The 24,903-nt window shown below is 42.7% G+C and overlaps 1 protein-coding gene and 1 long non-coding RNA gene across 2 annotated transcripts in view; both read right to left on the bottom strand.

Moving 5' to 3' along the window:
- Positions 1-1,978: 1,978 nt before the first annotated feature.
- On the bottom strand, positions 1,979-15,870 carry LOC128776506 (uncharacterized). Its single transcript, XR_008421582.1, has 2 exons — positions 15,671-15,870; positions 1,979-6,554 (listed from the first exon to the last, which is right to left on the bottom strand). It is a non-coding gene; the product is annotated as an uncharacterized LOC128776506 (long non-coding RNA).
- A 6,597-nt stretch (positions 15,871-22,467) lies between these two features.
- FUT10 (fucosyltransferase 10) overlaps positions 22,468-24,903 on the bottom strand; it is a 79,405-nt gene continuing 76,969 nt past the window's right edge. Inside the window, exon 5 of the mRNA XM_019466871.2 lies at positions 22,468-23,196. Coding sequence (XP_019322416.2) covers positions 22,972-23,196 — 225 coding nt within the window. The 3' untranslated portion in view covers positions 22,468-22,971. The remainder of the gene's footprint in view (positions 23,197-24,903) is intronic.

The raw sequence follows: 24,903 nt of genomic DNA on the forward strand, positions 1-24,903 counted from the left end.
ACGTTTATTTATTTTTGAGACAGAGAGAGACAGAGCATGAACGAGGGAGGGTCAGAGAGAGAGGGAGACACAGAATCTGAAACAGGCTCCAGGCTCTGAGCAATCAGCACAGATCCTGACGCGGGGCTTGAACTCACGGACCGCGAGATCATGACCCTAGCCGAAGTCGGACGCTTAACCGACTGAGCCACCCAGGCGCCCCTGGCCTTATTTTTAGAAGTACGTGTGTTCTCTGCTCATATTGCAAGAAGCGACAGAGAGACATAAAAATGGGGTGTTGGGACTTTTCAGGCCCTTTTGCCTGGGCAAATCATCGCCTCATTGTGCTGGGAATTTACAAGAGTCTCCTCAGACTTCCAGAAATAACAAGTTCCATTGTCTTGTTAGTTCCTTTGCCATGTTCATTATCAAAGAGATCAGTAAAAATGAATGAAAGGAGTCTGATTAAAAGTTCCAGGATACCATTATGTTTACAAGAGGGAGGGCCACCTGGGTGGCTCAGTGGGTTGAGCATCGGACTCTTGATTTCGGCTCAGGTCATGATCTCACCCTACATGGGTTTGAACCCCACATCGGGCTCTGCACTGACAGTGTGGAGCCCACTTGGGATTCTCTCTCTCTCTCTCTCTCTCTCTCTCTCTCTCTCTGTCTCGCTCTCTCTCTCTCCCTCTGCCCCTCCTTGACTTGTACACTCACAATCTCTCTCCCAAAAATAAAAACATGAACTTTAAAATAAATAAATACCTAATGAGGGGAAGAAGATAGCTGCTTAAACCCTTTGACCCTGAGAACAAGCTGTGCTAGAAATTTGATCCAATCGCTGGCTGCTTTGGTTCCGTGTGCCTTCAGACCTTACAGAACCTGTGTGTGAAGGCTCGTGTAACCTTGCTGAGTAACCACATATCGATGGTTAATGAATATATATGAGGATTGGCGGATCAGGCTGGGGTGAGCAGGCCTGATACTTGATCTTTCCAGTGAAACTCATGATAACAACTCACTGTGTGCCCTCGGAAAGCTTTCTGCGGGCCTTGCTTCTGCCAGCCTCCCACCTTATCAGCAGGCCCCCAAAGCTTCAAATTACAGCAGCTAATTGGATGAAAGTGGAAATGCATCCTTCTAATGGAGTGAGAGATTCATGCCCTGATCTTTTTCCTTCACTTGCTGAGGCAAAACAAAAACACAGATGAAGGTTATGAAGCAGAAAAGCAGATTAGCTCTGCTTTGGAGCCACGAGAGTGGATGTTCCAGCTAAAATCGAAAGAGTTTTAGAGAATATAGACACACATCCAAAGGACAGAAAACAACCCAAGCTAGCAGTTACCAAATCATCCCAGAGACAATCTGCAAATCCCTTGCTCAGTAAAAGCTAGCAATACAATCTACCTTCATCTATGAATAAGTTATTTCATACCTAAAGATAATTTCATTCGTGGCCTTATTTTATGGCATTTTTATAACTGTGACACCCTATATGGGTCCGAGGCATAAATAAGCTGAATAAAAACCATCAAAATAAAGATTTAATGTGAAATTGTTTAATGCAATTGGGACTCACGAGTTGGCCGACAGGGACTATTTTTCATGAGCTTTCTGTTAGAGCTTTTCTGTTAGCTTTCTTATAGACTGATACAGTTTGTATTAAAAACACATCTGCAGTTAGTTCAGGAAAGAAGACTCTGCTGACATCAACCTATTTTATCCAAAAAGATGCAATTAAAAATGCATATGGGGTGATTCCATCTTTTTATTAAATTACCCTGAAGGGGGCGCCTGGGTGGCTCAGTCGGTTGAGCCTCCGACTTCAGCTCAGGTCACGATCTCACGCTTCGTGAGTTCGAGCCCCGCGTCAGGCTCTGGGCTGATGGCTCGGAGCCTGGAGCCTGCTTCCGATTTTGTGTCTCCCTCTCTCTCTGCCCCTCCCCCACTCATGCTCTGTCTCTCTCTGTCTCAAAAATAAATAAACATTAAAAAAAAAAAATTACCCTGAAGAAGGGAGCAGTGTTACCATACGGTGATGGAGACACTAAAATTCAAAGAAGCTTCAGAGTGAGATAAGTTGGATTTACATCATTTAAAGGACAGGTCCGAGATCAAGGTTCTGGGTGACTTTCTTCTGGCAATTAATTGCCACGTGTGGCATAGTTTAATGGGCTTTTACATTCCATTTTCGAGGGATGAAAGTTGTGAGTGCCTGAAGGAGGTGTCATCAAGATGGCAGGAGGAACAGTGAAGAATGAAAAGAGAGAATATGATAGAATGAGCAATTACAGAACGTGGTATTTATTGCATTTTAAAATAATAGCCCACCCCTCAGCGCAGGGGAAAGGAAAAGAGAAAACTCTGTGAGAGGCATTCACATTGCTTCATTGTGAGCTACATTTCCTTTCTGGTGAACTTACCTTACTGTTTTGACTAAACTTCCAGATCAACAGACAAGCATCATGGTCTTTCATATGAGCGTTGGGTTTACACTGTCAGCCCATGAACCCATCTCTATCAAGTACCAGTTCAAAGCAGAACCTTGGATTACACATTCCATGAATGACCAACATAGAATGGACATAATATTCAGATGATATGAAAAACACACTAATTCCATGACAAAAAAAAAAAAGCTGTCTCTTTATTTTATTTTGTCGGCTAAAGGACATCTCAGTACTCTTTTCAGAATAATTCTGTGTCTTTAGAAAAGTATACTGAGGAATGATCATGAACTTTAAATCTGGACTCTGCCACTTGCTTGCTGTGTAAATTTGTATAAGTTACTTGACACTCTACATCTGTGTTTCCATCTGCAAAAATCAGAATGACAATATTTTCAGTTTACAAAATTGTTCTAAGACCCAAATCACATCATAGCCATATGTAAAAATGTTTAGAACATAGTAGATATATACTGAGCTAGAGAGAATGCAAAAAAAGGACATGACCCCCTAGGACAAGATAATCTAGTAGGTGAAATACAATTTGGGAATATCCTACAGTATCATATAGTCATACATCATATAAACATAGAGAATATTAGACAGCCCACATGAATGTTATAGTTACACAAAGCAAGCAAAGAGCCATCATGAGACAGGCTAGTCAGAGAAAATTTCCAAGAGATCTTAGCCCTTGGCTAGGGAGAATTATCTCTCCAAATGATCTGAAATTACCGTACGCTGTAGGCATTTTGAAGTATCCATATCTCCAAAAGACTTCTTGACTATTTTACCCAACTTTCTGACACTTAACCACACAATCTATTCTTCAACAGACATTTATCAAAAGCCGCGGATTTCCAGATGTTTCTTCTCCTGGGCCTGTCACCTTCTGCACAGAAGAAACAAGAGAACCCATCCAGCCTCTTATACTCCCTGAGGAAAACAAACAACCCCACCTTGATCTCTGCAGTCAGCACTCTGAGCTGACACTTAGCTTCCTCTCGAACATGCTAAAGAAAAAAGTGTTTATTAGTCAGTTGCATTTTCTCAGTTTATTTTCTTATCTTTTAACATACCGTAAGTTCTTCAAATACTGCTCGATCTTATATATCTACAAGTCTACCAACAGCAATAAGACTTGGCAAATTAAGCATCCACATTAATTATGCAAGCTTGGCTTTAATTTCTACTTTAAAATATAATGCACTGAATTAGAGGTATCAATATCAAAATATTGCCTATGCTTGTTGCTAATTTTAAATGGAAAGGTTTCCAGTTCAAACACTTCTAGATATTCAAACACATTTTCATTTGCTCATGAGAATTTTTTTAAGGCAGAACATGCTACTTAACATAAAATCATTAGTCTTATAAAAGAAATATAGGCAGGATCCAAGTTCCTCATAAGATTCATTCATTCATTCATTATGCTGGGCACTAGAGAGAAAAAAAACACTATCTGATCTCTAAGAAACTCGGTCTATAAGAGGCAAACATGTAAATAGATCATAAAAATTACAATATAGTAAGTCCTTTTATAAACATTACAGGAGAGGTGTTTCCTATCTAAATTTTCTCCTCATGATGTAGAAGCATACCAGACTAGGATAAAAGAAGATAATAGGAGACATGATATTTTAGCAAGACAATCTACAGAACATGCCTACGATATTGCAGATGCTAGATAGCCTAGAACATTGGGAAGGTCTCTTTCCCTCCACCTGGGGTGGCATCCAGCAGAGGACTTGACGGTGCTCAAGGATGTACACCTGCAGAGGAAGCAGGACCCCGAGTAGGGAATGGAAGACAATAAACATAGTGAGTTGCAGACCAGTGAACGAAACCGGAGAACCTATGAAATGTGGAGGAGAGTCACTCATAAAGCTACAACCCTTCATTAAAACTCTTACTGAGCTAGAAGGTAGAACTTGAACCAAAAGTCAAAGACTATCAAAGTATTCTTCCTCATTCTCTATCAGTGTGTGTGTATGTGCACACATGTGAGTATGTACACATGAGCTCAACCTAGCAACCTGTTAAGTCGACTCTGGGGAATGAGTTGTATTGCCCCCTCCTTTTCCACGTTGGAGTGTAATCTTGGTGATTATAAAGGAGAAATGTACATTGTGTAATGAAAGGAGAGAATAACTAACAGCCTTTGAGAGTATTCAAGAAAGCGTCACTGAGGAAATCATTTGAGCTGAGACTCGAACGATAAATAGGGATTCATCCAGCTGATATTCCAGGCAGAGGAAATAAAACACTCTATTCAAAGATGTATAGATATGAAGAAAACATGGAGTGTTCAGGCAACATATAGTTAGTGTGTTTTAGCAGAGCACAGGGCATGCTAATGAGGAAGTAAGAGGTGAGCCTGAAAAGTCTGGTAAGGGTTATACCAGAGTCTATATCCCAAAGGGGATGAGTGGCTATTAAAGGATATTAAGCTAGGGAGTATTTGATTTACAAGAGAAAGATTTTATTGAAAGGCCCTGAAGTGAGTGGACTATAAAGTTTACACCATATAAATATATTAGAGAAAGGTTACACAAAGGTAATCTGAGCTAGGTGGTAGAGGGATGTGGGGCATGACCTTAGAAGAGATCCATGGAGCTTCGGAACGAGACTAGACTGTGGTTAGTGATGGCTTAACCTGAAACAGTGACAGAAGGAAGGGATAGATGAGAATACACTAAGGGAGTGGATTCCTAAGTGGGATGGATGAATACAGAGAGAGAAGGCAAGGAAGGAACATAGCTGATTCTCAGATGTACACTTTTGGTGATTAGATTTATGGGGAAAGATCTTGATTTCCATTTTATAAAGGTCAAGGGCCCTGTGATGCATCTAAATCATATTTCCCAGTGGGTAGCTGAACATGCATATCTGATCACAATTAGAAGCATGGCTTTAAAGATGAAAACAAAACGTTTGGTGTCAGAAAGCAGATTAGCGATGTTGTAGGGCCAGGAATGGGGGAGGGTTGAATGCAAAAGAGAACTAGGGGATTCATTAGGCTGCCATCAATGTTCTATATTTTGATTGTGGTGGTGGATACATGGCTGTATATATATTCCAAATAACTCACTGAACTTGAAATGGGTGCACTGTATTTTATGTAACTATAATGGAACATAAAAATGTTTAATGGTTTAAGTCACAAGTATAGCAACGATAGTTGAAAACGTGAAGTGGACAGGATAGACGAGAGAGGCTATAGAATGCGACACGAAGAAGTCTGAGGCTAGAATTATACACGAGGGGTATGAGAAGAAAACTAGCAAAATCATTAGCCCCTGTTACCGTTTAGCCATGAAACAGAACAGGATCATTTAAAGGCTCTTTGGAGGCTTATATGTCACCTAATACTACTTCACCTTACATATGAAGGAAGTGGAGGCCATATTGAGGTACTATGGTTTGTTCGCGATCACAAAGGTAGTTAATAGCAAAAGCAAAGTTAGACACAGCCAGGAGTCCTGAGCCTGGGGTACTTCTGTCTGGGGCTACTCAGTTGTAACAGGGGAACTTTCACAATTGTGAAAGGTCACCCTACACCACCAAAAGAAGTCTCTTTGGTGTCCCATTCAAGCCGGGCCCCATATTTCTTCCTCTTAGTTACCGCTTTCTGTGTTCCACACCCGTCGAAGAGCCACATGACCGTACAAACTCGTAAAAAGCCTTAACAAGAAGACAAAACCACCTTCTGAGGAAGGACAGAGCTGTTCCTCGCTGCCACTGCCTGAGATTTTATTAGTAGAGAGGAATAAAGTTAGACATCGATATGAATATAGAGGAGGCATTTTTCATCACACAAACATATACCTACAGAGCAGGGGGGGTTTATTTTGTTTTGTTTTCCTGGGATGGCCCGTCTCTGCACATTGCACCCACACCTTCTGGCAAGTCAAATAAATGAGCATGTCACACGCCAGTGGAAATTAAGAAGGAGGAAGTGTAGAGAAGGTGTTTAACAATACATCCAGTCAAGCACCACCTTTAAATTTTTCTTTTCTTTTACTTTAAAAAAAAGGAACTCACCTAAGTACACTTCCACATATAACGAAAAAAGAGATGAAAAGTTGACTTCACTGGTGAATATCGAACAGATGGAGCCAAAAGCATCTAGGGGAGAGGAAATAGACAAATATGGTTGTCATGGTTTCTTTGCGACGCAGTAAACAAAGGACCCAAATGGACAATGAAATCCCCCGTTGGGAAAAAACCACATGTCGCTCCTTTCTTTCTTAGATAATTGCCAAGCTCACTTTGAATGTCCGGAGTCAGTGGGAGATGAGAGAACAGTGATGCTGTCACTCACCCCTGGCTATTCTCAAATTATATTTGCCCTGAGACCATCTCCAATCCTTCTATAGAACAGACATCAAACAATTAATGGCTGCCTTAGATTAATCAATTACCCCACTGGGCAGTGCCCCGAAGAAATATGTGACACATGTAAACACAGGAGAAGCCGTGCACAGCCTGACACCAAGTTCTCTGCCTAATTGGGAAGCCGCAAGCACACATGAGAACATTTTAAAAGATTTGTAAATCCTGGTGGACACATTCAGGTTCCCAGTCTCTAGTGTCACTTTAGTCAGGTCCAAATTAATCTAAATCCAATGCTACCATGTTCTAGGTGAGACGTGAGTCAGACAACAGCTAGATATATCTGCCATGTCAAATGTTCCCGCATAATTTGCAGGGTGTTAGGAAAGGAGGGAAGGGGGTGGGGAGGGATCCCTTCAGAACAGCCTTCCTGAGAGTCACACTGAATCCCAGTGCAGTGAAGACCATCCCCTGTATGATGGCAAACAGGCAAACGTCGGAAACATTCAAATGTTTGGCTGAACTCACGTATTTTGTCCGGAGGTTCTGATGGAATTGACGCAAGGTCTTTTCCAAGGTCATTTCAGAGGCTGCCAGTGCTGAGATCAGACTGTTTAAACCCTGAATTCCACACCAGTTCCCCTCCTGTTCCCACCAAAACAGATTCTTTCTATGCCACATGGATCGGGAGTTGTTTTCTCCTTGTTTTCCGGGCTCTTCATGAATGACCCTTAGTTTGCTGAGGGATTGTGTGACTTGAGGGGAGGTCCGGTGTAGAGCTGAAGAATGCGGTTGTGTTTATGAAGACTGAGGGCACTTGAGCCAGCTGCATGTGAGGGGTGGGGGTGGGGGGGAGGAAGGGTGGCTTCACCTTGGCTCGGCTACATGTCCTCAGAAGCCAAGAAGTCACCGAGCAATTTTTAGGTTGTTGAAATTTATCGCTCTCATGAGTCTGTCCCCAAAGCCCAAAGCTTGCAACATCTTATTTCCTGTTTCGGGATTTCCTGAAACTGAAGCTGAGACATTGGCCTCTGTAAAGAAACCCATAGCAAAAGCCTTTTCTCCAGAACAATGACTGTGTGCCATCAGCCTCACCATACAACTTGGCCTCCCCAACTTAGCACCTTTTTCACCTCCCCAACCTAGCGCCATTTTCACCTCCCCAACCTAGCGCCATTTTCACATCTCCTCAGAAAGTGCATTTGTCACTTCTTCTTTATCACCCATACCTCCCTGTCCCTTGTTATTGCCACACTCTCCAACATTTTACTTCTTTTTTGAAAAATTATTTTGAGAGACAGAGAGAGAGAGAGAGAGAGAGAGAGAGAATGAGCAGGGGGCAGGCAGAGAGAGAGAGGGAGAGAGAGAATCCCAAGCACGTTTCTCGCTATCAATTCAGAGCCCAATGCAGGGCTTGAACTCACGAACCACGAGATCATGACTTGAGCTGAAATCAAGAGTCGGATGCTGAACTGACTGAACCACTCGGTCACCCCTGCAAACCTCTTATTATAAAGTTTATTTGGAGTGTTGCTTCTTCACAAGACAGGGGTCTATACGAATTTTGGGAAGCTACACTATCTTCTATAGTTGCAAAACAAATGGAGGAAATTTTGCACAAGTATCAAGTTAGAAAGAATCCCAGACTGTGAATAGGTAGGGTGGGGGTGGGGTAGGCATAAGAAATGACACCATATGCTTTCTTCGTTGAATGTTAAATCTGGTTTTCCATGACTGTGATCATGGTTTACTGCAGCATCACTGCCAGAATTCCAACATCATTCATTTCTGAGTTTTTGTTGTTTGCGCAAATACATCACCTTTACTTCACAGTCCTTCCCGAGCTTTCATCTGCCAGCTCTCACAATGGGGAAGTCGAAGTACTTGTTGTGTGTACAGAATTACAAAGCACCCTGCAAACAAATCTGGTGAGAGGCCAAACCTAGGCCTTCCCAAAGATGGGAGTATCCTTTAAGGCTAACACAGCTGCCGTGGGCTTTCCCAAGTGTTTAATACATTCCAACCTAATGTTATCTATCTATCTATCTATCTATCTATCTATCTATCTATCTATCTATTCTTCCATCCATCCATCCATCCATCCATCCATCCGTCTATCTATCTCAAGCGGGCTCCATGCTCAGAGCAAAGCCCAATATGTGGCTATCCCATGACCCTGGGATCACGACCTGAGCCAAAATCAAGAGTCAGACGCTCACCCAACTGAGCCACCCAGGCACCCCAAACCAAATTCTTCATAATTCCAATATCACATGAAAGTTTTCTGAAGAAGAAATAGATTGACTTAGAAGCGTGGGCACAGGCTCCATTTCACTCATATGGAATTTCATATTTATGAAAGGCTATAAGGGTAGAACTGGAGTTTTCCATACCAGTGGGAAAGACATTTTATTTTTCCAGGGTACTGCAAAGAATCACAACAACCTATCCATCCCATGAGAGATTCTTTTGAGAGAAAATGAAGTATGGCAGAAAGAACAGGAACAAACAAGACAATCCTGGGTCTGAAATTTGGTTCTGCCATTTACTAGTTACATGGCAATGGATAAGCTATGTATATAATGACATGTCCTGCTTCATTATCTTAGGTAATAAAAAAAATCACGTTTTCAAAAATGTGAGTTTCCAACTTCCTATCTCAAAAGGGTTTTATCTCCCTTTCTAATTATTCTAATAAATCATAGAACGTTAGGGGTCTATTAGCCCAAAGAGCTGTTCTGCTTTATAATTGCCTTAAAGAGAAAAAAGCTGGAAAAATTAATTTGTACACCATATGTCTCCATTCTCTACCACCATGACTGCTCTTTCTACCACATATTTTTCTCTTTAGAGACAACACGCCTCCCGGCTCCACCACTGCCACCGCCACCACCACCTCTGACGCGAGAGAAGAAACGTCTCTGGAAGTACCCCTCTCCAGGGCCGTCATTTTGAGCACCTTCCTGCAGGAGCATAGCCCAGAAATTCTGGACCTTCCTGGCATGACCGATCTCAGGGGTTCCTATGTCCTGGGCCCTCCCCTAACAGCAACAAACCTGACGACGTGGCCATGCGGCAGCCTTCATCAGGGACAAGATGGAAGTCAGGTGGATGCTGTCCCACATCGGCGAGCTGCCTGGGCTGTCCAGGTACAGCCTGGCCTTCACCCACAAGCAGACAGGCCTGACAGGTGCTCTTAGAAGTTTCTCGGACGGTCTCACTAATCTCAGGGAGAACATAAGGATCTGGAGCTTCCTGCCCCTATCAGGGACAGGGTAAAGAAGCCTTGAGATTTCATGACCTTGACTTACCCTCCTGCATGGGGTGATACTCCCTAGGGCATATCCTCTCTGAGTACCACAGGCCCCACTACTCCCTATTGTCTTGTCATGCTTGCTTCCCCACTTTTCTCCTTGTGCCTGGTCCCAGAGGCCTTTGGCTTTGAGACGCCTGGTTTACTGACTCCATGCTTGAATTCTTGAGCGTGTTTGCCTGCTTCGCCACCTGTGCTCATGCCTCTCCTGCCAGGAGAGCCTTCGTCTGGCAGACATGGGTGCTTCCTCCCTCATCTACCCAGCAGGTGCCTCCTCCCTTGAGCACCTCTCCTGACCACTCTCCATTCCTCCCTCTGAGTCCCCAGGAGACGAGCCACAGCCTGGGTGGGCTGGCTTCTCCTCCTCTGCCCTGTTCTTGGGGCCATTGCCCCGCCCCACCTGTGCCCCTCTTTCTGGTCAACTTGTTCCAGACCTCTTCAGTTAGGAGTGGGTGCTCCTGTGTTCTCCACCTTCCCTGACTCATTCGGCCCACCCCACTCCCAGCCACTCAGGGCTCACCCCTGCGTCCACAGAGCGAGCATAGGAGGCATTGCAGAATGAGCACACCTGTTCAAGGCTGAAGTCCTCACCTCTCGCCACCTACCCCGTCCCCTTGATCCCACAGTTGTCCCCCAACCCAGGGCACCAGCTGGCGCTGTCCCTGCTGCTGCTGTTGCTGCTGCTAGGTTTGGGGCTTCACCTTCTCCAGTGACACCTGCTGCTGCTCAGTGTGGGGTGAGGGTGGGAGGGTGCAGGGCTGGCCTCTGCACCACCCCCCCCACCAGGAAGTGGCTTCAGTTGGTTTTGTTGTCTTTTTTAACTGTTTTCTGATGATCCCTTTTTAATATTTAAACTCTGAGTGCTGGAACACTACTGAGGTTTCATACTAGGTTTTTTTTTCTTTTTGCAGGAGAAATGAATTCTTCATACCTCTCGGGTCGTTACTGGTTAACTGCCAGCACCAAGGCCTCGCTGGACCTGCTCTCCTGGCCCTGCATCGTACGTGCAGTGGCCTGTCCTGGGAAGGAGGCTTCCCCTCCCAGATGGGCCATAGGCGGGCATAGGGGGAGTGCTGGCCGCACCCCCGTGTCTGTGATGCCCATGGCAAAGAGAAAATCTGCTGGGATAGATTTCTGAGAGGTAGGAGAGCTCAATAAAATGTTGGTTTCAAAAACAACAACAAAAAAAAACAATACCAAAACACCTTGTTAGTTTTCTTTTCTTTCCCCTTCTCCACTTCCTCCTCTTTATTCTCTCAATCTGATATTCATCACACCCCCACCCCCTCCACACACACACACTACAAAAATAACTAACCATCCTCTAAACCTGGTTGTTAAGCCTGAGTCATTGCCTCAGATTCCCTTTTCTCATCTAGTGAATCTCTACGTGGAGAGGGAAGTGTTGGAGTCTTCTCTGGCAGGGGCCTTGGTTAAAGTCTCCAGTGCATCAGAGGTGATGTTGAACTTCAAAACAGAAGGGGTCCATGAATCTAATCACGAGAAAGCATTCAGATAAATCCAGATTATGGAATATTCTACAAGACTGATGGTCTTGACTCTTCAAAAATATCTGTGTCAACAAAAGACCAAAAGCAAACAAAACAAAGTAAAATAAGACAACTCTGCTAAATTAAAAGAGATTAAAGATATATAAGAAATAAAGGAAATATGAGATTCTCAGTTGGATTGAAAAAAAGAAACAGCTGTAATAACTCATCATTTGTAAGGTTGAGAAACTGTGAATATGGTATGTGTATTAGATAATATTATTGTGTCAGCGTTTCATTCCTTGAGTGTGATCATGGGATTGTGGTTATTTAGAAGAATGTCCTTCATAGAAGATGGTGGGGAGGTGACATTTGCAACTTTTTTTAAATTCCAGTATAGTTAACATACAGTGTTATATTAGTTTCAGGCATGCAATAGTGATTCAACAATTCCATACATTACAAGTACACTCCTTAATCCCCATCACCTGTTTTACTCCCGCGCCCCCCATCTCCCCTCTGGTAACCATAATTTGTTCTCAGTAGTTAAGAGTCTGTTTCTTGGCTTGTCTCTCTCTCTCTCTCTCTCTTTTTCCTTTGCTCATTTGTTTTGTTTCTTAAATTCCACATATGAGTGAAATCATATGGTACTTGTCTTTCTCTGACTTATTTCACTCTCAAGTTCCATTCATGTCATTATAAATGGCAAGACTTCATTTTTTATGGCTGAATAATATTCCATGGTGTATATAAACCAATTCTTTATCCATTCATCTGTTGATGAACATGGGCTGCTTCCATAATTTGGCTATGGTATATAATGCTGCTATAAACATAGGGGTGCATGTATCTCTCTGAATTAGTTTTTGTGTTTTGGGGGTAAATACCGTGTAGTGCAATTACTGGCTTGTAGGACACTTCAATTTTTAACTTTTAAAGAAAACTCCATACTGTTTTCCACAGTGGCTGCATCAGGTTTCATTCCCATCAGTCAGGCAAGAAGGTCCTTTTTCTCTACATCCTCGCCAGCACCTGTTGTTTCCTGTATTTTGATTTTAGCCCTTCTGACAGTGTGAGGTGATATCTCATTGTAGTTTTGATTCACATTTCCCTGATGATGAGTGATGCTGAGCATCTTTTCATGTGTCTGTTGGCCATCTGGGTGTCTTCTTGGAAGAAATGTCTGTTCGTGTCTTCTGCCCATTTTTTAAAAGTTTTTATTTATTTATTTTGAGAGAGAGAGAACAATCTGGAGAGGAGCAGAAAGAGGAGGAGACAGAGGATCTGAAGCCGACTCTGTGCTGACAGCAGAAAGCCCGACATGGGACTTGAACTCATGAGCTGAGAGATAATGACCTGAGCCAAAGTTGGACACTTAGCTGACTGAGCCACCCAGGCACCCCTCTTCTGCCCATTTTTTAATTGGATTACTTGCTTTTTGGGTGTAGAGTTTTATAAGTTTTTTATATATTTTGGATACAAAGCCTTTGTTGGAAATATCTTCTCCCATTCTGTTGGGAAAATAGGTTTTAGTTTTGTTGATTGTTTTTTAGCTTTGTTGGTTGTTTCCTTTGCTGTGCAGAAGCGTTTTATTTTGATGTAGTCCCTATAGTTTATTTTTGCTTTTATTTCCCTTGCCTCAGGAGACTAATCTAGAAAAATGTTGTTATGGCCTATATCAGAGACCTTACTGACTGTGCTCTCTTCAAGAATTTGTATGGTTTCAGGTCTCACAGTTAGGTCTTGAATCGATTTCGAATTTACTTTTACATATGGTGTAAGAACATGGTCCAGTTTCACTCTTTTGCATGTAGCTCTCCAGTTTTCCCAACACCTCTTGTTGAAGAGACTGACTTTTTACCATTGGATAGTCTTCCCTGCTTTAACAAAGATTAATTGGCCATATATTTATGGGTTTCTTTCTGGGTATTCTATTCTATTCCATTGATCTATGTGTCTATTTTTGTGCCAGTACCATACTGTTTTGTGCCTGTAGCATACTGTTTTGATTACTACAGCTTTGTAATGTAACTTGAAGTCTGGAATTGTGTTACCTCCAGCTTTGCTTTTCTTTTTCAAAATTGCTTTGGCTATTTTGTGGTCTTTTGTGGTTCCATATAAACTTTAGGATTGTTGGTACTAGCTCTGTGAAAAATGCTATTGACATTTTGATAAGGATTGCATTAAATCTATAGATTGCTTTGGGTAGGATAGACATTTTTACAATATTTGTTCTTCCAATCCATGAGCATGGAATGCCTTTCCATTTCTTTGTGTCGTCTTCAATTTCTTTCATTAATGCTTTGTAGTTTTCAGAGTACAGGTCTTTCACCTCTTTGGTTATAATTTTTGGTGCAATTGTAAATGGGATTTTCTTAATTTCTCTTTCTGCGGCTTCATTATTAATGTATAGAAATGCAACAGATTTCTGCACATTGATCTTGTATGCTGTGACTTTACTCAAATATCAGTTCTAGTAGTATTTTGGTGGAGTCGTTAGGGTTTTTCTATATAGAATATCATGTCATCTGCAAATAGTGAAAGTTTTACTTCTTCCTTACCAACTTGGATGTCTTCTATTTCACAACTTACTTTTAAATGGCAAAATAAATAAATAAATAAATAGGATGTAAAGCAAATGTGGCAAAATGTTACAAACTGGTGAATCTCATTGAAGAGATATTGAGTGTTGCCACTTTTCTGCAGTTCTAAAACGTTGTCAAAAGATGCAGGGAAATAGGTTCTGGAAGGTGGGGAGAATAGATGCTCCGAGTCAGTGATTTTCGAGAGTCCACAACACCTATTCTACTCAAATTTCCACTTCTTCCCCTATAATTGGTTTTTGATTCATCCATAACTAAGGTATTTGAGAGAACCACCTTTTCTAAGCACAAAAAATTCCTCCCTTCCTCCAGAACAAAGGGGACCCAATCACCTGACCTTGCCACATGTAAACCAATTGATCAAAAGGTTCTTGCTGGAGTACAGATCACCTCTACCCAGGAGACGTAGAGATCTCTACCACTAAAAAAGCTATTGGCAAAGCTCAAACAATGGCTTCTGTCACTTCAAACTGTTTAAAATGTCACCCCGCCATGATTAAACTGAGTTTTATTGTGTTCTTTTATTTATTTTTTTTAATTTTTAAAGTTTATTTATTTTGAGAGAAAGAGAGCAACCGAGAGGGGCAAAGAGTGTGAGAGAGAATCCCAAGCAAGTTCTGTGCTGTCAGCATAGAGCCCGATGCAGGGCTCAAACTCATGAACCACGAGGTCATGACCTGAGCCGAAACCAGGATTCGGAAGCTTAACTGACTGAGCCACCCAGGTGCACCTACTGTGTTTTGTGTTATAAGCAGGGGAGAAAACCATCTACCTCAAACGGTTATTGCAACAACTAAGTGCCATTACACAGGTCAGCATCCAATATGTATTAATCAATACTATAAACCTTTTCCTCATCTGAGCACCCCATGCTCAGAGACTGTTCTGGAACACAGTGGTGCCAAAACGTGACGTTGCCTCCTACATTCCCTATGGCAAGGATGACCACGCATCCTAGTTTATGTCTATCGTCCTGGCTTAATTAATGGCTCCCCTTTCACTCAAGAGTGTCCCCGTTCGGAAAATAAACCATAAGGCCATCAACCTATTGTCACAGTCTTTCCGGAAAATACATGCTGCTAAAAGGCACAGAGGGCGGCACCATCTTTCTGAATAAACATTACCAAAATGTATTTTTAATGGCATCCCCAGAGCTATAGCGAAAATCAAGAAACAAACATATAAGGAGGGGACATCACAGATTTCCTTTTTATTGTTCCTGCTCCATCACCTCCAGGCGGGAGCATTCGGAGGCTGGGATTTTAGGCCATGAAAACAGGAAATAGAAGACATCTGTGATCCTACTTCACTACTGGAAGATGCTCATCTAAGTGACCTGTGTTCTCTCAGACTCACAGATAATATTATTTCAGTGATGAAATGAGTCTTCTTATTAATGGTGTGTGAACTATACACACGATGACTGAATACAGCTTGTAAGATAAAACTTTTCCAGGCACCATGACAAAGCAAATGCTGACCGGCCCCAGCCTCTATACTTACGGTGAACAGATGCAGTTTCGGCAGAGTGGACCTGCTTGCCCAGTGGGCCCGCCGTCTTCATTGCCAATCCCCAAGTCAGAGTTCTTATTCTTGCCAGAAATCACCCAAGGTTGACAGAAGAAATGTCTCCTTTTCCGAGAAACAGGAATAAAACAACGGAGTAAACAGTGAAAAGATTAGAGACAGGATTTGCTTCTAGACTTGCCAACTCACTTCAAATTTGAATGCTTAGTTTTCTTTTTAATTTTTTAAAAAAATTTTTATTTATTTATTTTGAGAGAGAGAGAGAGTAGGGGAAGGACAGAGGGCAAAGGAGAGAGAGAGAGAGAGAGAGAGAGAGAGAGACAGACGGAGACACAGAGAGAGGATCCCAGGCAGGCTTCAAGTTCAGTGTGGAGCCCAACACAGGGCTCGATCTCGTGAACTGTGAGATCATGACCTGAACTGAAATCAAGAGTCGGATGTTTAACTGTGCCCCCAAGCACCCATGAACCCTTAGTACTTTTAACATATCTTGTCAATATAGCATGTTTAATACACTCTATCAGTATAACCCATTTATATCACATCTCATGTTTCAAATGTGGTGGTAAGGAGTCAGGAAGTAAATTCCATCCCATGGGGCTCTGATAAAATAAAGCTTCCAGGCAGTGATTTCTATTTCGCTAAAGCATTTCCATTCTCATTCCCCTAAACAAATCAGAATGTCAGCTCTATAGTGGCAGGGGCTTGGTGGGTTCCATTCGCTGCTGGGTGTCTGTGGCCCAGAATAATTCCTGGCACGTAGTAAGAGCTCAATAAAAATGTATTCAAGGGCGCCTGGGGGCTCAGCTGGGTAAGCGTCCAACTTCAGCTCAGGTCATGATCTCGTGGTTTGTGGGTTCAAGCCCCACTGTGCTGACAGCTCAGAGCCTGGAGCCTGCTTGGGATTGTGTGTCTCCCTCTCTCTCTGCCCCTCCCCTGCTCATGCTCTGTCTCTCTCTCTCTCTCAGAAATAAATAAACATTAAAAAAAATGTATTCAATATATTAATAAATTCCAGGCAGACTGACATTGAGTCACCAGAGTAACGATATTTTTTTAATCTATTTTTAAAGTATTTTTCCTGTTCCTTAATACATTTTTTGTTGTTTCTGACTTAAATAACAAAGGCTTCTTTTCCCTCAATGAAACCTTTCATACTTTTTATCTTACCCCAATTTTCTTTCTTTCTTTTTTTAAGTTTATTTATTTATTTTGAGGGAGACAAAGCACAGACAGAGGAGGGGCGAAGAGATGGAGAGAGAGAGAGAATCCCAGGGAGGATCTGTGCTGTCAGCACAGAGCCTGATGCAGGGCTCGGTCCCACAAACCATGGGATCATGACCTGAGCTGAAATCAAGAGTAGGACACTTAGCCAACTGAGCCACCCAGGCACCCCTATTTACCCCAATTTGCAAGTAAGTAATCAATAATTTAAAAACTCTCCCACTGGAAGTTCCATTTTCACTTACGGAAGTCTTGAACTAAAAAAAAAAAATTTTTAATTTAATTTTTAAAAAATTGTTCTCTCTCCAGTACCTGACACCATCTTTTCCTTTCTTAGAATTATAAAAACAAACTAATAAACTAAAAACACTCTGACACAGCATCATCTCTGTTTTCAGGCAATGTCAAACGCAGCGTTTGTTAATATCACCACCAATCAAGCACATCCTAACTTGCGCTCAAAAGCTGAAATGTTATCATGGGCAACAACATCCATCAGCTTTCTTAAAGTGACAGGCTCACTTTGTGTTCACGCAGCTGACGCACAAAAACCCAAGCCCGGATAGCCGTAGGTTGCCAGATGCTCTTTTGAGTAGAGATGGAATTACAGGCAAAAGCTGTTAAATCGGTTCACACCTCGAACAAGCACACAAGTGCTTTCCCTTGCGATTCCCATTGTGCTTTGAGGTGCAGAAGTGATTTACGGATACTTCCCCATTTTGTCACACGGAATCTTAAAAAGACATGTACTCAGAGATCAAGGTTTAATAAAATTAATCATTTTTACTGCTTCATCAAGGACATTCTTAAATAAAACTGCCTTTTTCTGGGTGCGACTCACCAGATACGTGCCCACGGTCATGTTGAGCTGTATATAGAAGCAACTTACGTTAGGCTGATTTCAAAGGCTCCTGGGATAAAATAATGCCCCTGCCTCGAAACCATTCATATCACCCCCTACCCACCCTGATGGTCTCTAAGTTTCTTCAATTACCCACTTGGCCCATTTTTTGAAAATGAAGTTGTATATGAAAGCAAAATTCCAAGTGTCCATAGTGGCCTATTCAGGCTGATTGTGTGACCTCCTCTGGTGAACGAGGTTGGATGATGTGGCCGTGGTTTGCATGAGAAATAAAATAGGGAATCAAGTTTTCACCTAATGTTCAAAACACCCTTGGAGGCATTTAGCAGTGTGTAGTTCTTGTTTACTTTATTTTTTTATTTTAGGGAAAGGGAGAGAGTGAGCAGGGGAAAGGGGCAGAGGGAGAGAATCTCAAGCAGCCTCCACGCTCAGTGCAGAGCCCGACTGCAGGGCACGACCCTGGGATCAAGACCTGAGCCGAAATCGAGAGTCGGATGCTCAGCCGACTGAGCCACCCAGGCGCCCCAATCGGTGTCCCCTTCTGATTCATTTCAGAGGTTTCAGAGACAACAGCTGAACTTCTCATGTCCGTGGTTCCAAGGGGACACAAAGGAGCAAGGGTAGCTATCTGGGAAGAAGCCTCAGGAAGGTGAAAGGAGGTCCCCGTCAAATCATGGCTGGTCACACCCCTTAGGGATGCAGCCACATCCCCAAATGACCACAGGCTTGGCTGTGAAGCCCAATGAGTTGAGATGACAAAAATCATGGAGAGCGCTTCTGCTCCTCCCCACACCTCTGCCCCTTGCCCATCTCCCTAATAATCCCACCACCACCATCAATGGGTCATTAATTTAATGGGTTAGACCCAGGAGATTGATGGGCCAAATCTATTAGCAAGAGAGGTTCCTGTGACTAAACAGTGAGCTCCCGTGCTTTGCACTCATATTCTCGCATCGGTAACATACGACGAACAAAACAGGGCTTGTCTCTCAGAAGTCCTGAGCAGGTTCCTCCTCTTTCTTGTTTTTTGTTTTGTTTTTGTTTGTTTGTTTGTTTTTCAGTTAATAAGTAAGAGAGGCAGAACTTCCAGACCTGGTCACCTTTCCCTCCTCTCTTGGTATGGGCACATCGAACAGGCTCCCCTCAAGACTGAGAACTGCAAAATTGAAAGGCTTTTGCCAGACATCATTGCACTGGGTTTAAATATATTTTTTAATGTTTGTTTATTTTTGAGAGAGAGAGAGAGGGAGAGCACGAGCCGGAAGGGTCACAGACAAGGGAGACAGAGGATCTGAAGTAGGCTCTGCGTTGACAGCAGAGAGCCTGATGCAGGGCTCGAACTCACGAACCCATGAGGTCATGACCTGAGCCGAAGTCAGACACTCAACTGACTGAGCCACCCAGGCGCCCCTGCACTGGGTTTCGTTGGGTTTGCACAGCTACCCTAAAGAGGTTGTTCGATTCCCATTATGCTTTTAGGAGCGTTGTATAAAACTCCATCAGAAATCCCATGGAGGGGAGAGACAGTACAATTTGAGCATTCCTCTCGGTCCCTACCCAGACCCCTTCACACCGCTCTCCCGTGCCTAATTCACATCTGCTGAGGTGCCAAACACAATGCCTGTCTCCTAACAATCCATGTGTACCAAATAACTAAATGACAAACAGAAGGGTACCACTGCTGACACTATCATTACCAATGCCTTTGTTCTGCACGAATCTCAGTCAAGGTCTTCGCAAAGGCTGATGGCCACACATAGCTGTAACAACGACAGCGAGCATTTGTGCAGTGAAGATGAATTCTGGCTCACTTACCCTTCACAACAACCTCACAGAGAGGCTGACCTGTAATAAGCTTTCCCAGTGAGCAAACTGAAGCTTAGAAGGCCAAATAACTTGGCCAAGGTAATACAGATGGGGTACTGGAGCGTGGGGACTAAAACCGGTTTTCTTATTCTAGAGTCACAGCTCGTAATTCTACATCCCAAGTTTTTCAGGCGTTTTAATTTCTGTAATCAGAAGAAAATAAAGATATATGTTGATGTCAGAATTATGCAGTAAAGGCAGTATCACTAATGACAACAACAAAAGGGAAAACAAAAAAAAGGAAATTCCCTAAAGAAGGGTAAGAAAGTTCTTCCTAGGATATTCAGGATTGCAAAGCCACTTGAAACATAAACTAACCACCATTATTCTCAGCCTCTGAACTTCCACAACCTATATCTTGATGATTCCAAGAAAGACATATGTCATTTATGCAGAACTGTACCCATGTTGCTTTAGATAATCAACATCATTCACTGAAAATTAACTCTACATCGGATTCCCCTAATGCCTTGTCCTCTTTAGCAGGAATTATGAGCACACTAATGACTTTCTTATATGCACAGTATTACACTGGGCATCTCAAGTTCAGGCCGGCACTGTGCTTGGATTCATGTAGTGTTCTGTAGATACTAGATTGTTCTACATGTAATATACAATGTGTGACTCAGAAGGAATGATGCTCATTTTTGCTTGTCTTTCACTTCTGAGTAGTGCCTAGAACACTGTGTGCGTTCAATCTGTTACTGATAACGGTAATAATCTCAACTGATGTTCTAGTCACCAGAATCTAGTCCTTAACAGCAACAAATAAGCCAGTCGGCGTTCGGGTTCTGAAATTTTAGATTTGCTACATGATCAAAGATCAAAGATATCTTTCCACACGAAGATTCTGAAGACTATTGACTTGCATTGGTAAGCCTTCTTTTCAACGTTTCTGAAACGGTTTCTATCCATCTTGTCATATCACTTTGAAAAACAGTCTTTGAGAACAAACCAAGCAAAACGTATTGATGCATTGAACAGAATGTTGCACTGCACAGAGTCCTTCACAGCAGCCCTGTGAGACAGGACTCTTTCTTAATCAGAATTCAGAATGGAGACACTGAGGTAAAGAGAAGGGTGTGGTCTGATAGGATCAACAGATAGAATGGTACTGAGGGGGCCTGCATGGACCTCAAAAATGCACAGCTCCCCATTTGCAGATGAGAATCCTGCTACAGTGGGGACACGCCTCTCACTCCACGACAGTAATTATCACACACGACACATATGCTAAACAAACAACAACAATAAAGTCTCAAATCTATGGGTATTCAAAGAGTCCCAAAGAACTCCTAATTTATTTTCTTTAAAACACACCTCACTTTCAATTCCATGGAGTTCCCTCTCCTCAGACCCCTTCCTCCGCAAAATGTTTAGACCATGCTAAATGGTCAATTATTCATTTCACTAAATATGTTGAGGGCTACATATTTCTGAAAAGTTTAGGGAGACTTTTATCTATGGAGTCTTGATGAAGAAACAAGATAGAACAAAACTACACGCAACGTTGAGCTTTAAAACATACGTGCAGCATATGAACACTGGGCATTAGTTGAAGGCATTTATGGAGAACTGAAGCTCTCTGGTAGTAACTCCCCAGAGGCACCAATCACATCCTGGGCTTTCTTTGAAGAGTACAGCAACAACAAAACTCATTTAATATACAATTTAAAATCTGGTCCTTTAACAAACAATTGCCCTTTCCGAGACTTTCCCTTTGGATATTATCAGAAAAGATGGCAGAGATAAACTACTTTCTATCCCTAACACTAGCCACAAAGGATGCTTCTTCCTCCAAAGAGCGTTCTTCCCTTTAAAACCATGCAGAGGCTCTAAATGGTTTGTTACTGCCTTAGTGAAAACATCTTCAAATCTAAACGCCTTCATTTTGATAAACAAAGAACGTGACACAGAAAAGAACTTCAGTGACCAGCCCAATCGCTTCTTTTTAGGGACAAAAACTAAGGCCCAAGGAGGGAAGAGATTTGTACCAAATCATATTCAGCTAATGGCCGTGCTGGGATGGAGAGGGACCCAGTCATAGACACCTTCTCCCAAATAGCAATGTGACCTTTCTTAGAATGTATTGGTTCAGGCCTCACTTAGAGCACTACGTGTGGAAGAGCCTGTTCACGGCTGGCATGTAAAGGCACTGGCTTGGGATAAAGGGGGAGCTGGTACCACGGGAGCCACCCTAAGTTTTGCCCGTGTGCCACACTGGGGACATGAGTGTCAGGGACTCCTACTGTCCTCTGTGGCTTGGGCCTTTCCACAATAAAGAGCACCAAAGCCATGACACGTTGGGTGGCAACGGGCTACAGTATCCTCTAAAAGCCTCCCCACCATCACACGGGAAGAAAATGTGAGCCAGTGTTTTCTCCCGGTCTTTCATGGAGCTCTAGTGGATGATCCCGCCAGGAGAGCTGAACCTTCTCTGTGACAGGATCAGAAATGACAAGGGACATTTACAAACCAGTGGGGCTGCCCACTATTGCATCATCCTAAGAAAAAACAAATCACCTTCAACACAACTGGGGTTCCTGGGGACATTCACTTCCACTCTCACGCTGATGGAAACGAACAGGGTGTACCGCCTGGATCATATGATTATTCTTCTGCTCTGCAGAGTGAGAGACAATTGAGAACATCTCACCGTTCAACATACACGAGGAGAAGGCAGGTCTTCCTAAGACATTCCAGTTAGGGAGGCGAGCGGGGAAGGACGCAGGGCAAGGTGGAAAGAAGAAAAGAGAGGTAGTGAGAGTAAGGAGAAGGCAGGCATGCGTATGTTCTTCTGACTTGAAGACTAAACAGCCGATAAAATTCACACAGCTTTTATTACTCACTTACATCCCTGGAAACCAACAGATGGAATCTCTCATTGCCAAGTTCTAATGCATTTCATGTTCATGCTTAGCATCAGGACACCGGGCTTGCCAAATACTAATAAACCGCAGACAGTGAGGTGAGTGTCAAGAATCCACAGCTCCACCCTCCGCCTCGCTTGCGGCGAGGAAAGCACTCACTCCGCATTAGCTGGACGTCCACAAAAGGCAGCAGGTACATCCGTCCAGGCGTGGAAACTGAAGGTGACCAGTGTCCATACGACATATTCACTTTTTTCGTATAAAAAATACAGAGGTGACCCCTAAGGGTAATTCATATCCATTAGCTGAGAGGGCTCATTATGAGAACTACAGCAATTAATCCTTATCCTGAAGGACAGTCAACAAAGTAGCGACTGTATTCGAGTGTTAAGGCAACCTAGAAAATAAAGCTCAAGAGAACCCCGTAGTCTATATCGCTGTGATACTGGTAGAAATTAGTCCTTGAACACGAGGGCCCAAAACTCTTGAGCTGAAAAATTTTTATTCCTATCAACCAGCCACCTTAGTGCCTGGGCTTCTTTCTTGGACTGTTCAAAGCTTGGTATCCACATCTCCCTCAAAGAGCTCCAACGTGGAGCCAGAGGTGAGAAAGCAAACACTGTGGGCTCCGGGCAGCTCAGGTGGGTAACTTCTGCCTTCCATCTTTTGGGTGGTAAGCCCTGCATTGGGAGAAAGGAAAAAAGAATTCAAAATAGATGATAAGGAAAAACAAGTCCCATGTTCCTGCCTCACAACAACAGCACCCGACACGTACTTTTCCTTTGAAAGCAAATATCATCACTCCCCAGTGAAACAAATAGTCTCTTGGCAAATATTTTTATGAAATCTCAGAACACAGAAAAGAAGGGAGAGATTCTGCCACCTCCGTGACTGGAAAAGTCTAATTCTGAGGATCAGGAGTTAGGATGGTTGTAGATTTCTTGACAAGGACACTGGAGGTTAAAAAGCGATGGTGAGACTAACCATTGAATGTTAACATTAGTGCGTAAACCTTTAGGGAAGAAAAAGAATACTTGCGTAGCCTCAAAATATCTCCCCTGAAATATTTATTCATTATTGTGGTGGTTTTAACTCATGCCCGCAAATTGTGTGATATTCCTCTCTCGAGGAGGTGAAGATCAATCCCCCTCCCTTCGAGCATGACCTGGACTTAGCAACCTGCTTAATGGAAAGGGAAAAACAGTAAGCTCACGGAGGAAACCTAGCAGGTATCGCCTTAAACCAAGTGATCAAAGTTAACATCGCTAGTAATAGGTCAGGTTGATGTCATGCACCCCCCTGACAAGGTGCGATGAGAAGGGCCCTTTCACCGCTGCAATATTATTCCCCCACATCCATAATCCAAGTTTTAACAGGAGAAAACATCAGACAAACCCATGGAGGGACAGTCTACAAAAATATTGGCCAGTGCTCTTTAAAAGCATCAAAGTCATTAAAAATAAGGAAACTGAACGACTGTCACAGTTTGGAGAAGACCAAGGACACACGAGAGCTCATTTCAATCTGGTATCTTGGATTTAATCCTGGAACAAAGGATGTTGGTGGAAAAACGGGTGAAATACGACTAAAGTCTGCAGGTGAGTTAATAGCAGTGTGCCAACGTTAATTTCTTAAGCGCGGACACGTTATCATGTCATGATGTGCAATGTTGACAACAGGAGAGGCCAGGTGAAGGGCGTTCAGGACCTCTGTACCATCTTAGTAACTCTTCCGCCAATTTAAAATCATTGCAAAAGTAAAAGTTGTTTTTTTTTTTAAAAGGCGATGCAAAATGCCTCCCACATTCTAAGGAAAACTGATAGTTTACACTCAGCGAAACTATGGCTTCCATGTTGGAGTGAAATGAAGACATTTCAGACACCCTCACGTACCCCTTCTCGAGAAGCTGTCCAAGGGTAGGATCAATCAGAAGTGCAAACTCGGGAAAAGGGAGAAAGCATGCAAGAAATAGAGGTGTCCACACAATAGAAAAAGATAAGAAAGGAAAATCCTCAAATGCTGGGCAGGGGAGCTCTCAGGGTCCCTTTTTTTAAACATCAAAATATTAGTGTATCGGCATGTTAGTTAGAAACATTGGGCAAATACCAAAATAATTAGCTAAGTGTGGTGGTAAGAGATTGCTCCTGGGGAGGGAGAAAAGGGGTAACTTAAAGGCTGCTCTTTTTTTTTTTTAAACTAACTTTGCAGAACTATTTAATACTTTGAGCTATGTGCATGTGTATCTTTTTCCAAAAAAATTTTTAATGCGAAGATAACAGGGCTTATAATGTATTGAGTTTGTAATAATTAGAATTCTCATCCAACACAAATTTAGAAAGCAGAGTGGAAAAACCAATTTGGAAATATAACAATTTGGGTGCCTACCT

Source organism: Panthera pardus, unplaced genomic scaffold, assembly GCF_024362965.1.
Source record: "Panthera pardus isolate Hobbes unplaced genomic scaffold, ASM2436296v1 HiC_scaffold_13, whole genome shotgun sequence".
Classification (NCBI taxonomy): domain Eukaryota; kingdom Metazoa; phylum Chordata; class Mammalia; order Carnivora; family Felidae; genus Panthera; species Panthera pardus.